Source organism: Xenopus tropicalis, chromosome 7, assembly GCF_000004195.4.
Source record: "Xenopus tropicalis strain Nigerian chromosome 7, UCB_Xtro_10.0, whole genome shotgun sequence".
NCBI lineage: Eukaryota > Metazoa > Chordata > Amphibia > Anura > Pipidae > Xenopus > Xenopus tropicalis.
The window spans coordinates 92,124,763-92,138,422 of NC_030683.2; the positions used below are offsets into that span (position 1 = coordinate 92,124,763).

At 39.4% G+C, this 13,660-nt stretch overlaps 1 protein-coding gene across 11 annotated transcripts in view; it reads left to right on the top strand.

The window, feature by feature from the left end:
• Positions 1-11,468: 11,468 nt before the first annotated feature.
• cdk11b (cyclin-dependent kinase 11B) overlaps positions 11,469-13,660 on the top strand; it is a 29,336-nt gene continuing 27,144 nt past the window's right edge. For 6 of the 11 annotated variants that reach the window (XM_012966644.1, XM_012966646.1, XM_012966645.1 and 3 more), the window contains exons 1-2: positions 11,469-11,645; positions 13,069-13,199. In XM_012966644.1, coding sequence (XP_012822098.1) covers positions 13,089-13,199 — 111 coding nt within the window. In that variant the 5' untranslated portion in view covers positions 11,469-11,645; positions 13,069-13,088. 11 annotated transcript variants of the gene reach the window in all.

Genomic DNA, 13,660 nt, shown 5'->3' on the forward strand with positions numbered 1-13,660 from the left:
TATAATCCGAGCCTCAAACATGCGCTTTGAGAAATAATCTCAAAAGCAGAACAGCACTGTACCTGAGCAAAACTGTGGTAATTTACTTATGTTTCTGTTTAATGATGGTAAATGCATTTATTGTTTCACACATCTAACCTATTTATGAATCTGTCAAGGGGTTCACAAACGGTAAATCTAGCATTAACATAACTGTATAAACCCCTGTATTCAATACAAATGTTTTTGTGTCCCTAAGAATAACTTGAATACTATTTAACTTTTTTGTTGCTTTATGTATCTGTAATAATGAAAATACTTATTTGTGTACACTATGTACAGGCTGTACATATAAACCAGTAATATATTAATTAATCATTCTGGACATTGTACAAAATGGCCATGGTCATGAGTTGGTGAGTGAGTAGGTTAATGTCTTTGAATTATGTAACTTATTTATTGGTAATTACCTTGACACTAATAACATCAGGCATTATGCATTGCCAGACAATATACTTACAACCCTCTGGGGAGTTTGTATATTGCTTACCTTGTCCTTGCCTGGGGATCCTTGACGTTTTTTGAAAGCAGTTGAGTTAAAATATCAGAAACAGGTAACTGTGTATATAGATGGTAAGCAAGGTGAAATATGCTCTATTTTTTTATAATAATTGGGATAAAATCTTAGTGATTAGTGTCTGTTAGGATTTATACCTGTGGATTGTATGAAAAGCTGTGTAATTTTTCGACTGTGATAATCTTGTCTTGCAAATAGTTCTGTTTCCTAAAATGTGCTTTCAAAATATTGTGATTTGTTTTATATTAATGTTTTCTTATAAATGGGAAAATACATATCTGTATTTTTGTACAGGACTCCAATATATGCTTAACATTGCATAGGACCTAGAAGGGCTCATTGTTTTGGCTAAACTGGAGCGTAGAACAAAAGCAAAGTATTGCAAATTTGTTCATTTCCTTCCCAGTCTTTTTTTTTTTTTTTTTTTTATAAAAAACAAAAATTTAAAAAAAAACATGTTTCACACGTGCTACAGCTTAGGTATACTATACCAGCAAAGTTATCTGGACACCTGCCTGTCCTACATCTCTTTTTGAAACCTAATTTGACATTCATTATGCTTGGAAGCAGTTAGCATTTTCCTGGAATCAACCACTTTTCTGTGAGTTTGTGGCTGAACTGTTGGTATGGCTAAACAAAGTTACTTTACAGTCACTTTAGCTGCAGCTCTAGCAGAAAGTCACTGAGCTATTTTTACTATGGAGTTCTGTTGATGCAGACTATATTATATGACTTATTATACATGTGTCGGACACAGAGAATGCACCTAATCTTGGATTTGGTTCAGTGTTTGGCAAAATCAAACCTTTTACAGCAGGATTTGACTGAATCTAAGTGCCTGGCCTAACCAAAACAGAACCCTTAAAATCACACAATTTTTGTTTGGGCTTTACACACATTTTTTTTTCCCTTCTTCCATACTCTAATCTGCAAATTCAATTAGATCATGAAAAATTCAGGATTCAGCCAAATCCCAAAAAGTGGCATTTAGTGTATCCCTAATCAGAAATTGGTGTGGCATCATTAGCCGGTTCTACTAATTATAGTGGTGGAAGACTTTTGTCCATATAGTGTATGTCTTCACTCACATTTTTATCTGTGCTCCAATAACCACCCTTATCTTCTACCTTTTACCTGTTTGCTTCAATATGACTAAAGCTGGCCATACACGTGGCGATCTGACGATGTTTCATACGACCATCGGTTGCACGAAACATCGTCAGATCCGCCACACACCATTCAGGGCTGAATCGGCAGGTAAGGAGGTAGAAACAATAGGATTTCTACCTCCTTCTGCCAATTCAGCTCTGAAGGGAGAATTTTGGTCAGGCGCCTTCTATGGCGCCCGATCAAAATTTTCAAACTGGTCCGATCGGCGAGTCGGACGATATCAGCAGCTTCCTGCGATATCGGTCGACTCGCCGACATACCATACACGCACCGATTATCGTACGAAACGAGGTTAGGGGTAGGGGGCCCCTCGGGGGGTAGGGGACACCTGCAAGACCCCTGGGGCAGGAGCCCCGGTGGGCCCTGCACCCCCCAGTAGGACTCTGGCTGCATAACTCTTTACAGTAAGCCTAGTTCAGCAAGAACTATGTAGAGGTTAGTGTCCCCTTAAAAGATCTTTTATTAATTGGGTTTGTTATTTAAAGTGTTTTCAAAGTGTAATATATTGAAATACAGTAGTATACTATACAATCTACATCCCAATACAAAGGCATTTTTCCAAGGACATTTAGTCCAAGCTCAGATGCAGTATTGGCTACCTCTTTCTTAAAATACTTAGTAGATATATAATTCCTGAAAGTTTTTCCAATTAGGACACACACAGCACCCATGTAACCTTAAAAGTAGGCTGGCGCTGTGGGTTAAATATGAAGTGGGTCATCATGGGATATCAATATCATTATAGAAGGCTGGAAACATTGGAAGGCTGTTGTAAAGTAGAAGGCTTGGGAGTAAGATGCATTCACATTTTGCTTTGGCTGAAGGCCAGTAAACTGTACTCTATAGCCCCTAATGCTCCTATTCTTGTCATGAGGCATTATACTTTTACTTATATAGCAGAAACAATTTTAGGGCCACATTCATCAAAGTACGACTGGTCCGAATACAAAAAACTTGTATTTTTTTTTTTTAAAGGTTACAACTTTTGCGTATTTTCTGTGACTTTTTCGCTCATTTGCGCAACTTTTTCATAATTCGCGTCAAAAAGCCAAGTACGAAAATTTCGGATTTATTCAAGCTTCGGTATCGTGACTTTCCTTGGGCCAAGTTGGAGCTGCAGAGTGCCATTGAGTTCTATGGGAGGCTTCCAAAATCATGCACACAAAGATCAAAGTCAGCAAGGTTTTCCTGCATTTTCCGATCATTCAAATACGGAAAAATCATACTTTTCGGCCATTATACGACCAGATAGGATTTTTACGTATTTTTAAATATTTTTTGTACTTATAAAAGCCCAGTACAGAAAAATCGTACTTTGATAAATCTGCCCCTTTAGTATTTATACCAAAGCAGTAACCTGCAATTTACAGCTAAGTACACACATGGATTAGTTTGGCCATGTCACTTGCTTAGTTTCAACCAAATAAGATCAGACTATGTTGTGATCACATCAGTTTCGCTTGCCAAGCTGAAAATCCAGTAAAACAGATGGCTCCCATCTTCATGTGGCCACATTGCAAAATATTTGACGTTTAGGACAACAAAAAAAGGTTTGTGTATGGGCAGCATAGGTTAATATTATTCTCTGTACTGATGACCAATATAAATAGGTTTGCTATGTATTGCATTTTTATACAATCCAGTTCATAGCAACACTGTTAATTTATCTAATTCTGCACTGAGAGTCTGTGCCTGCAATAGCATACCCCACTGCTGAACAAAAAATAGCCTCTCTGCAGAACATACTGCAGAACTTGTCTAAACACTTGAATGTGTCTTCTTAAAGCAGACCTATACCCCTGGGTTATAAAAGCCCCCTTAACTAGCACTGTGTTGACCCCCTCACCGTTCCCTTATTGCATAGTCCCTATCTCTTAACCCAAGCTTAAAAGAGCAGAGTAGCGCAGCGTACCTTGCCAACATCTTCTCTGCAAATGAACAGTCTTCGGGTCTCACCGCCGACACAGACCCTGCTTGCGCATGCGCAAGGGTGCTTTTATAGGCCGGGGGGTATAGTTCTTCATTCAAGATAAGTGTATATAGAAAGCATAATTTTGAAAGTTAATAACACTGTTCCACAAACTACTGTGCACTTAGCTTTCTACACCAACAGAAAAAAAATGGTAATTCAATAGGTTGTTTTCCCTGTTTGTATTCTGACCCGTTCTAATCTAATGCTACTGACCTATCAGTAATTTCAGATGTGCCAGTTCTTATTGAATTAACATTAATAATTCCTTCAGACTTAGAATGTGTGCCTGCTATACAGCACAATCACTATTTTATTTTAATATTTTAGTTCTTTACATGTGGTGCTTTATTTACAACAATGAAACCTTTTTCTTCCGTCCTTTAAACAATCAACTGTTTTATAAAAGGTAAACTTGTACCCTGTGTATTTCATTTTAGCAGTTTCGATTATGTTCTGAGCCTTTGTTTTATCCACAGATGCCTTTTTGCTGACCATTTTTATCAGCTGTATTTCTAGAGCTTAATGTTCCATTCCTGAATGTTTGCTGTAAATAAAATGTTCATTTTTGTCATTTTTCTTGAATAAATATAAATGTATGAATCTGTTGACAATCCAGTTTATTGCCTGCATTAATACTCTTAACAGAGAGAGAACCACTCAGTTTTCCTTCCACCCTTGGTTCTGGGCTTTTTTCAATACATCTTATTTATTTTCTTATATTTATATTATGACCATATTTTACATAGCTATTGTGACCATTCACATCAGTCCTTACCATGCTGGAGCTTACAGATTAAAGACCCTGTCTTATTCACCACTCACTAGGGTCTGTCTCTGCAAAAAGCAATTTGGTTAGTGAGAGGAACCCACTAACCACACTGTGGTGTAGTTTGAAAATCTAAGAAAATGTTTCCATTTAGGACACACACAGCACCCCTGTTGCCATTTAGAAGTACGCTGGCGCTGCCTCTATAGGGGTACCTCCCACATTGTGGCGTAGAAACTTCTTGCAGATAGGACCCAGATCAGAATTAAACTGAGGTCCCCTGTGGTACTAACCCCTGGGCCACTGAGCTTCCCATCCCCAAATTCTGTAATATCTACTGAACTGGGATTCAAAATATACAATGGCATTTCAAATACAGTACACAGAGGCCCAAACAGCCCCCCCCCCCCCCCCCCCCCCCCCAATGCCTAATAAACAGTGACTGTCTATCTTACTGCAGCTCCTCTGGCACTTGACAGAATCCACAGATTGCCAGTGTGAACCTGACATCTGCCCTTCAAATCTAGATATTGGGGGAGGACAAATTGGTTGTAGAGCAGTTGCAATATACAGTAGTGTGAAAAACTATTTGCCCCCTTCCTGATTTCTTATTCTTTTGCATGTTTGTCACACTTAAATGTTTCTGCTCATCAAAAACCGTTAACTATTAGTCAAAGATAACATAATTGAACACAAAATGCAGTTTTTAAATGAAGGTTCAAGTTATTAAGGGAGAAAAAAAACTCCAAATCTACATGGCCCTGTGTGAAAAAGTGATTGCCCCCCTTGTTAAAAAATAACTTAACTGTGGTTTATCAATTTCAATTTTCAATTTCAATATCAATTTCTGTAGTCACCCCCAGGCCTGATTACTGCCACACCTGTTTCAATCAAGAAATCACTTAAATAGGAGCTACCTGACACAGAGAAGTAGACCAAAAGCACCTCAAAAGCTAGACATCATGCCAAGATCCAAAGAAATTCAGGAACAAATGAGATCAAAAGTAATTGAGATCTATCAGTCTGGTAAAGGTTATAAAGCCATTTCTAAAGCTTTGGGACTCCAGCGAACCACAGTGAGAGCCATTATCCACAAATGGCAAAAACATGGAACAGTGGTGAACCTTCCCAGGAGTGGCCGGCCGACCAAAATTACCCCAAGAGCGCAGAGACAACTCATCCGAGAGGCCACAAAAGACCCCAGGACAACATCTAAAGAACTGCAGGCCTCACTTGCCTCAATTAAGGTCAGTGTTCACGACTCCACCATAAGAAAGAGACTGGGCAAAAATGGCCTGCATGGCAGATTTCCAAGGTGCAAACCACTTTTAAGCAAAAAGAACATTAAGGCTCGTCTCAATTTTGCTAAAAAAACATCTCAATGATTGCCAAGACTTTTGGGAAAATACCTTGTGGACCGACAAGACAAAAGTTGAACTTTTTGGAAGGTGCGTGTCCCGTTACATCTGGCGTAAAAGTAACACAGCATTTCAGAAAAAGAACATCATACCAACAGTAAAATATGGTGGTGGTAGTGTGATGGTCTGGGGTTGTTTTGCTGCTTCAGGACCTGGAAGGCTTGCTGTGATAGATGGAACCATGAATTCTACTGTCTACCAAAAAATCCTGAAGGAGAATGTCCGGCCATCTGTTTGTCAACTCAAGCTGAAGCGATCTTGGGTGCTGCAGCAGGACAATGACCCAAAACACACCAGCAAATCCACCTCTGAATGGCTGAAGAAAAACAAAATGAAGACTTTGGAGTGGCCTAGTCAAAGTCCTGACCTGAATCCTGTTGAGATGTTGTGGCATGACCTTAAAAAGGCGGTTCATGCTAGAAAACCCTCAAATAAAGCTGAATTACAACAATTCAGCAACGATGAGTGGGCCAAAATTCCTCCAGAGCGCTGTAAAAGACTCGTTGCAAGTTATCGCAAACGCTTGATTGCAGTTATTGCTGCTAAGGGTGGCCCAACCAGTTATTAGGTTCACTTTTTCACACAGGGCCATGTAGGTTTGGATTTTTTTTCTCCCTAAATAATAAAAACCCTCATTTAAAAACTGCATTTTGTGTTTACTTGTGTTATCTTTGACTAATGGTTAAATGTGTTTGATGATCAGAAACATTTTGTGTGACAAACATGCAAAAGAATAAGAAATCAGGAAGGGGGCAAATAGTTTTTCACACCACTGTATGTTTAAAAGAATCCAGACACCTGCCTGTCCAACTCATAATTTTAAAGCCAAGGGTATTAATATAAAATGTGCCCTCTGTTGCTGCAGTAACAGCCTCTGCACTTCTGGGAAGGCTTTGCTATCATTCAACCACATGAGCTTTACTGATATTGGCACTAATGTTGATTACAGGGTAACCCTTTTGAAATAAAAAATAACAAAAGTGGTATAAAGGTGATACCTTTATTGGCTAACTAAGATAACCATAGCAAGCTTTCAGAACATTTTAGTTCCTTTTTCAAGCTGATTACAATGAAGCTGTGGTGCTCTCTGATATAAATACAACATTCAGCTCATAGATCAAATAACCAGAAAAAAAGAATATCTGTGGGGAAGGTAAAAAAGTCATATAAACGGGGGCCTGCACGGGACAAACAGATAAGGTACAAGATGATATGGATCAAAGTGGCTTGATATAAATTAGGGTAAGTTGCTGAAGTGTGAAGTGAATGGAATTCCATGTGATTAACTGGCCCAGTGTCTCTACAGATGTTGGTATTTCTGGCTGGGTGCAGGCAGTTCTTAATCTATATAATTTGCCATAAATCCAAGGCCCAGGTTCAGTCCCTTCTCCAGAGAGTTTAAAGTTTTAATTAATTTATACTCCCAAACCTTCCTTTCATTGTCTGTTGATCAGACCTGGCTCACAGTCTCTATTCCAGTTCATCCCACAGGTAGCTAGGTTGGTTAAGGTGAGAGCTCTGTACAGACCAGTCAATCTTTTCCATACCTACCTAGGCAAACCAGTTGTGCAGGGACCTGGATTATGCCAAGGGGAGTAGTAATACTGGTAAAATGATTGCATTGAAAGGTAAAAGGGCCTGCCCCACACAGCTGCCACAAAGTGGAAGCACAATGTTAACAAGAATTCCATACAATACTTAGGGCAGATTTAGAAAAATGTAAGATTAGAGCTCACTACAGAAAAACTCAAACACTTTCTATTCATTTCTATGGGAATGTTCTCCATTTGATAAATACGCTTCTAAAAATCCCATAGGATTAAATAGAAAGTGGGTAAGTTTTTCTGTGGTGAGCACTGTCACATTATATTAAATCTGCCCCTTAGTGTTAAGGTTTTGCTTTCACTGGAACTAAGGACCCTGAAAAACAGCCCCCATCATCATTCCTTCTCCACTATGGTACAGTCAGGATTATTAATTCAGGCATGCAGCAGTCTCTTTGGAAGTTGCCAGTCTTCCCAGAGCTTGGGATGTGATTTTTACACACTACGTGCTTCAGAACTCTGTAGTCCCTTTCTATGTCTTTGTTATGCCTTCCCCTTTAAGGAAGCACACTGAAAGTCATTTAGACCCACTCACTACCCATGTTTGTAGCCTGTGTCGGACTGGCCCACAGGGATACCAGGAAAATTCATGGTCATTACTTATTTTTCAATGGGAACAAAGCAACTAAATATATAGAAAAGATTATTGTATGTAAAGATAAAAATACTATGAAAATATAGAGACTGAGTAAGAAGTGGATGAAAAATAGTTTGGAGCGTGGGCCCATGGCATCCCAGTCCAACACTGTTTGTAGCTTAGAGATAACAAAGCTTAGGGCTAATGTCTCTGCTACTGCGGGTGACTAATTGCTCCAAAATGCATTTCCACGAAAAACAAAGGGAACTGCCATTGGGAAGACCTACGCGTTGCTTCTCCTAAGTCGTGCAAAGTTTCCTCCTTTAAGCAATTTTGTGTGACTACATTAACTGAAGTGATGCATAGGCCTTTCCACTGCCTATTTCCTTTGTTGCCAGTGGAAAGGCATTTTGTTGCGATTAGTCACCTGCGGTAGCAGAGATCTATCATGAGTGACTACATTGCTCCGTGGGACATTAGCCTAAAAGAGGTATTTTACAGCATTATTCTGAGACAATCTACAGTTGGTTTCATTAATTTTTGTGGATTTGGTTTATGTTGTGCAGTGTGGTAGCAAGGGTCCAATTTTTCTTTAAATGAGAAACTGAAATCTAAATATGTCACTAGCAACAAAATTGTAGCCTCACAGAGCAATTTTATTTTCTGCTGGGTTAACTTTGAAATCTGGAGAGAGGCATAATAGTGCAGATTATTAAAACATGGAAAAAAATGAAGACCAACTGAAAAGTTGGTAAGAACAGTGCATTGTATAACATACTAAGTGGTAATTAAAAGGTAAACTACCCCATTAATGTGTCATCAAAGAATGTAGCTGAGGGGCTAAACTGAGATTTTCATCAGTTTTTGTCTGATCTTGTCATGAAACACAATAAGATTTTGTAGGATACTACAAAATCTGATCCTCATAGCTGTAAAACCATGTCAGATAATGTCAGATGGGAGGGCTTTGTTTCTTCATCTAAATCCAATAGTCAAAGTATTTCATTAAAAAAATAGTTTATGAGACACCATCAGAGTTTATCTCGCTGGATAAAGACAAAGCAAGCAGCATTCAGTTCCAAAAGGGAGTTTAGTGCCCTGTGTTGTTGGTCTGGACAACAAAGGCAGTTGCCTTTCAGTATATACAGTGGCTTGCAAAAGTATTCGGCCCCCTTGAACTTTTCCACATTTTGTCACCTTACAGCCACAAACATGAATCAATTTTATTGGAATTCCACGTAAAAGACCAATACAAAGTGGTGTACATGTGAGAAGTGGAACGAAAATCATACATGATTCCAAACATTTTTTACAAATAAATAAGTGGGGTGTGCGTAATTATTCAGCCCCCTTTGGTCTGAGTGCAGTCAGTTGCCCATAGACATTGCCCGATGAGTGCTAATGACTAAATAGAGTGCACCTGTGTGTAATCTAATGTAAGTACAAATGCAGCTGCTCTGTGACGGCCTCAGAGGTTGTCTAAGAGAATATTGGGAGCAACAACACCATGAAGTCCAAAGAACACACCAGACAGGTCGGGGATAAAGTTATTGAGAAATTTAAAGCAGGCTTAGGCTAAAAAAAAGATTTCCAAAGCCTTGAACATCCCACGGAGTACTGTTCAAGCGATCATTCAGAAATGGAAGGAGTATGGCACAACTGTAAACCTACCAAGACAAGGCCGTCCACTTAAACTCACAGGCCGAACAAGGAGAGCGCTGATCAGAAATGCAGCCAAGAGGCCCATGGTGACTCTGGACGAGCTGCAGAGATCTACAGCTCAGGTGGGGGAATCCGTCCATAGGACAACTATTAGTCGTGCACTGCACAAAGTTGGCCTTTATGGAAGAGTGGCAAGAAGAAAGCCATTGCTAACAGAAAACCATAAGAAGTCCTGTTTGCAGTTTGCCACAAGCCATGTGGGGGACACAGCAAACATGTGGAAGAAGGTGCTCTGGTCAGATGAGACCAAAATGGAACTTTTTGGCCAAAATGCAAAACGCTATGTATGGCGGAAAACTAACACTGCACATCACTCTGAACACACCACCCCACTGTCAAATATGGTGGTGGCAGCATCATGCTCTGGGGGTGCTTCTCTTCAGCAGGGACAGGGAAGCTGGTCAGAGTTGATGGGAAGATGGATAGAACCAAATACAGGGCAATCTTGGAAGAAAACCTCTTGGAGTCTGCAAAAGACTTGAGACTGGGGCGGAGGTTCACCTTCCAGCAGGACAATGACCTTAAACATAAAGCCAGGGCAACAATGGAATGGTTTAAAACAAAACATATCCATGTGTTAGAATGGCCCAGTCAAAGTCCAGATCTAAATCCAATCGAGAATCTGTGCAAGATCTGAAAACTGCTGTTCACAAACGCTGTCCATCTAATCTGACTGAGCTGGAGCGGTTTTGCAAAGAAGAATGGACAAGGATTTCAGTCTCTAGATGGGCAAAGCTGGTAGAGACATACCCTAAAAGACTGGCAGCTGTAATTGCAGCAAAAGCGGGTTCTACAAAGTATTGACTCAGGGGGATGAATAATTACACACACCCCACTTTGCAGTTATTTATTTGTAAAAAATGTTTGGAATCATGATGATTTTCGTTCCACTTCTCACGTGTACACCACTTTGTATTGGTCTTTCACGTGGAATTCCAATAAAATTGATTCATGTTTGTGGCTGTAATGTGACAAAATGTGGAAAGTTCAAGGGGGCCGAATACTTTTGTAAGCCACTGTAATTGACAACTTTTTATAACTTTCAGTAATTGTGACTGGGCACTGCTGTTGCCACTAGACATTTTCACCTAATTTGTAGTTGACCCGGGGAGTCATCTGATATTGACATGTTGAAAATGTGGCATCCTATAATGGAAGCACACTGAAAGTCACTAAGCCCTTTATTAAGACCCAAGTGTAGGACTGGCCCACAGGGATACCAAGAAAATTCCCTGCCTAATTCACGGTCATTACTTATTTTTCTATGGGCAACCAAATATATAGAATAGATTATAGTATGTAAAGATAAAAAATACTATGAAAATATAAAGACTGAGTAAGAAGTGTATGAAAGGTAATTTGGAGCGTGGCCCATGGCATCCCAGTCCGACAATGTTTGTAGCTTAGACATAACAAGGCTTAGGGCTAATGTCTCTGCTCTGCTACAGATCCTTAAAGTTAATGGTTATAGAAACAGATGTGTATGAAGCTCCTCTTTCCTATAAGTTATACGCTGGAAGCACTCAGGAATAACTATCGTATTTTTTCGATTAAATTCTTAGTCGGTTTTTAAAACAAGCGACTGTCGCTAACGTCGAACTTATACGCGAGTTCGAGATGCTACAGCAGTAATTTTTTTATTTTAGCACGGAGAGCGGAGTTTGTAGCGCTTTCTTCCCTATGAGAACCACAGCGAGCTGTAACCGGAAGTAGTGCGTGACGCACTAAATAATCGCCGAAAGCGGAAACCTTATTTCGTTCAAGGCACTTCCGCGCCGGACGTTACGCGGTAGGACTGAGCCGTGAGGCTTTCTCTTCGTCTGGTTTACGGGTTTGTGAGAAAATCCGTAGGAGTTTCAGGTAAAGCCATAACTTATTACTTTTTTAAAATCATTTTCGCGTGGTACCAACATTTTCAGATCCGCAACTTCCAGGGGCTGTCGGGGAATGTTGGGAAATGTGTCCAAAGCGTATCTGCGCCCCGCGGTCTGGAGAGCAGCGCAGTAGCTTGGACTCCGTAATAAAAAGTCTGTAAACCTGACAGCTTTTTACAAGAGACATTTTAATTTTATTCCCAAATATAAAGTTAAAGGTAAAAAAAAAAATACGTGCTAGCTTATTATTATTGTCATAATTGTTCTTATTCCTATGAAATGCTTCAATGGCGGGCCCTTGCCAAATGCCCATTCTGCATTTGTCCATTAGTTAAAGCAGTTGTTCACCTTTAAGTTAACTTTTAGTATGTTTTAATGGCCTGTTCTGAGCACATTTTCAATTGGTTTTCATTTCTTCATAGTTTTTAAAATATATGCCTTCTTCTGCCTCTTTGTAGTTTTCAAATAGGGAGTCACTGACCCCAGCAGCCAAAAAACAAAACAAAACACATACAACTATTTTGTTATTGCTACTTTAATTACTTATCTTGCAGTCCCTCTTCTATTCATCTTCCAGTTCCATATCAAACAATTGCCTGGCTGCTAGGATTAATTGGTATCCTAATAACCACTAAAATTTCTGTTTGGGGTTTTTCTAAAAAAAAAAAAAAACACAATTAAAAAAATGAACTAATTGTAAATTTTCTCAGAATTCCACTTTTTACATCATGTAAAAAGTACATGTATGTACTTGTAGTAAGGCTGCAGTGTCCCCTTAATCACTTAGATTTCCTATTCCTCCTCTAACCCACTCGGCCCCCTCCCTCAGGAATTTGCTTTGGCTGTTGGCTTGTGAGCATGCTCAGTTGTTCTAAGCTCAGATTACTAAACACACCCCCAGTCTAGCAGCCAGTGAAGAGATGGCATTGCTGGTTCCCATAGAAACTCAGCTCTAGCTGTCTGCTTCAATTTTTTTCTCCTGAGCTCAGATTTACCATTATAGTGCTCAAACAAAGCAGAACTTTTATCAAAGGCAGTGTGTGTGAGCCTGTATTCTTGATGAAATGTATGCTGAATAAGGGTCTGTGCGTGTGTTTATGCTGTTTGCAGATTTAAATGTATCTGATTATGTATCAGAGGAAAAATGGCCACCGGGTGAAAGCTGCTATTTGCTTTAGGAAAATGTGGTGGTGCTGGCAAGCAGAGGGGATATATGCAGTACAAATGATGCCATTTGGGTGGGAGAGACATGCCCAATTGATATACATTGTAGACAAATGTAGGCTTTACATGTCCTTTAAGTTTATAACAGGGAAATCCAGTGTTGGGAAGATTAACACAGAGGCTTCCCATTAGATAGAGTTCAATAAATTGCTAGAAAATTCTTATAGCAAATATAACTCTTCTAGTTTTGGCTGTTCTACTCCAAATGGGGGATGAAAAAGACAACTGGAAAGTAAAAACATTGGATGAAATTTTGCAAGAAAAAAAGAGAAGAAAGGAACAAGAAGAAAAAGCAGAACTGAAGCACAACAAAAATGTAAGTGTCAAATGTGTTATGTTTTTTTTTTAGCAATGTATGTCTCAGGGTCTTTTTTAAAATGTCTTTTTGACTTTATATTTTGTCACTGAATCCCCTATTTGAAGACTATATGGCTACTAATATACTACATGGCCAAATGTATGTGGACACAAATAACACCATACCCATAACTGGTTTTTGAACATTTCATTTTAAACCATAGGCATTAGTATGGAGTTGGTCACCCATTTGATAAAGCAGCCCTCACTACTCCTTGAAAAGGTTTTCACTAAATTTTGGATTATGGCTGCTGGCAGGGGCAATGCTGCCTAGAGGTGGGTTGCAAATCTTGCCCCAGGCAGAAGCACCCAACAGGTTATAAGGGTAACCTTGTACAAAACGTCTGGTAACATTGAGAGACAAAATTTGGGTTATATAAACAGAATATTGGTTCTTCTAGTGCAGAGAGCTCTTTTGCA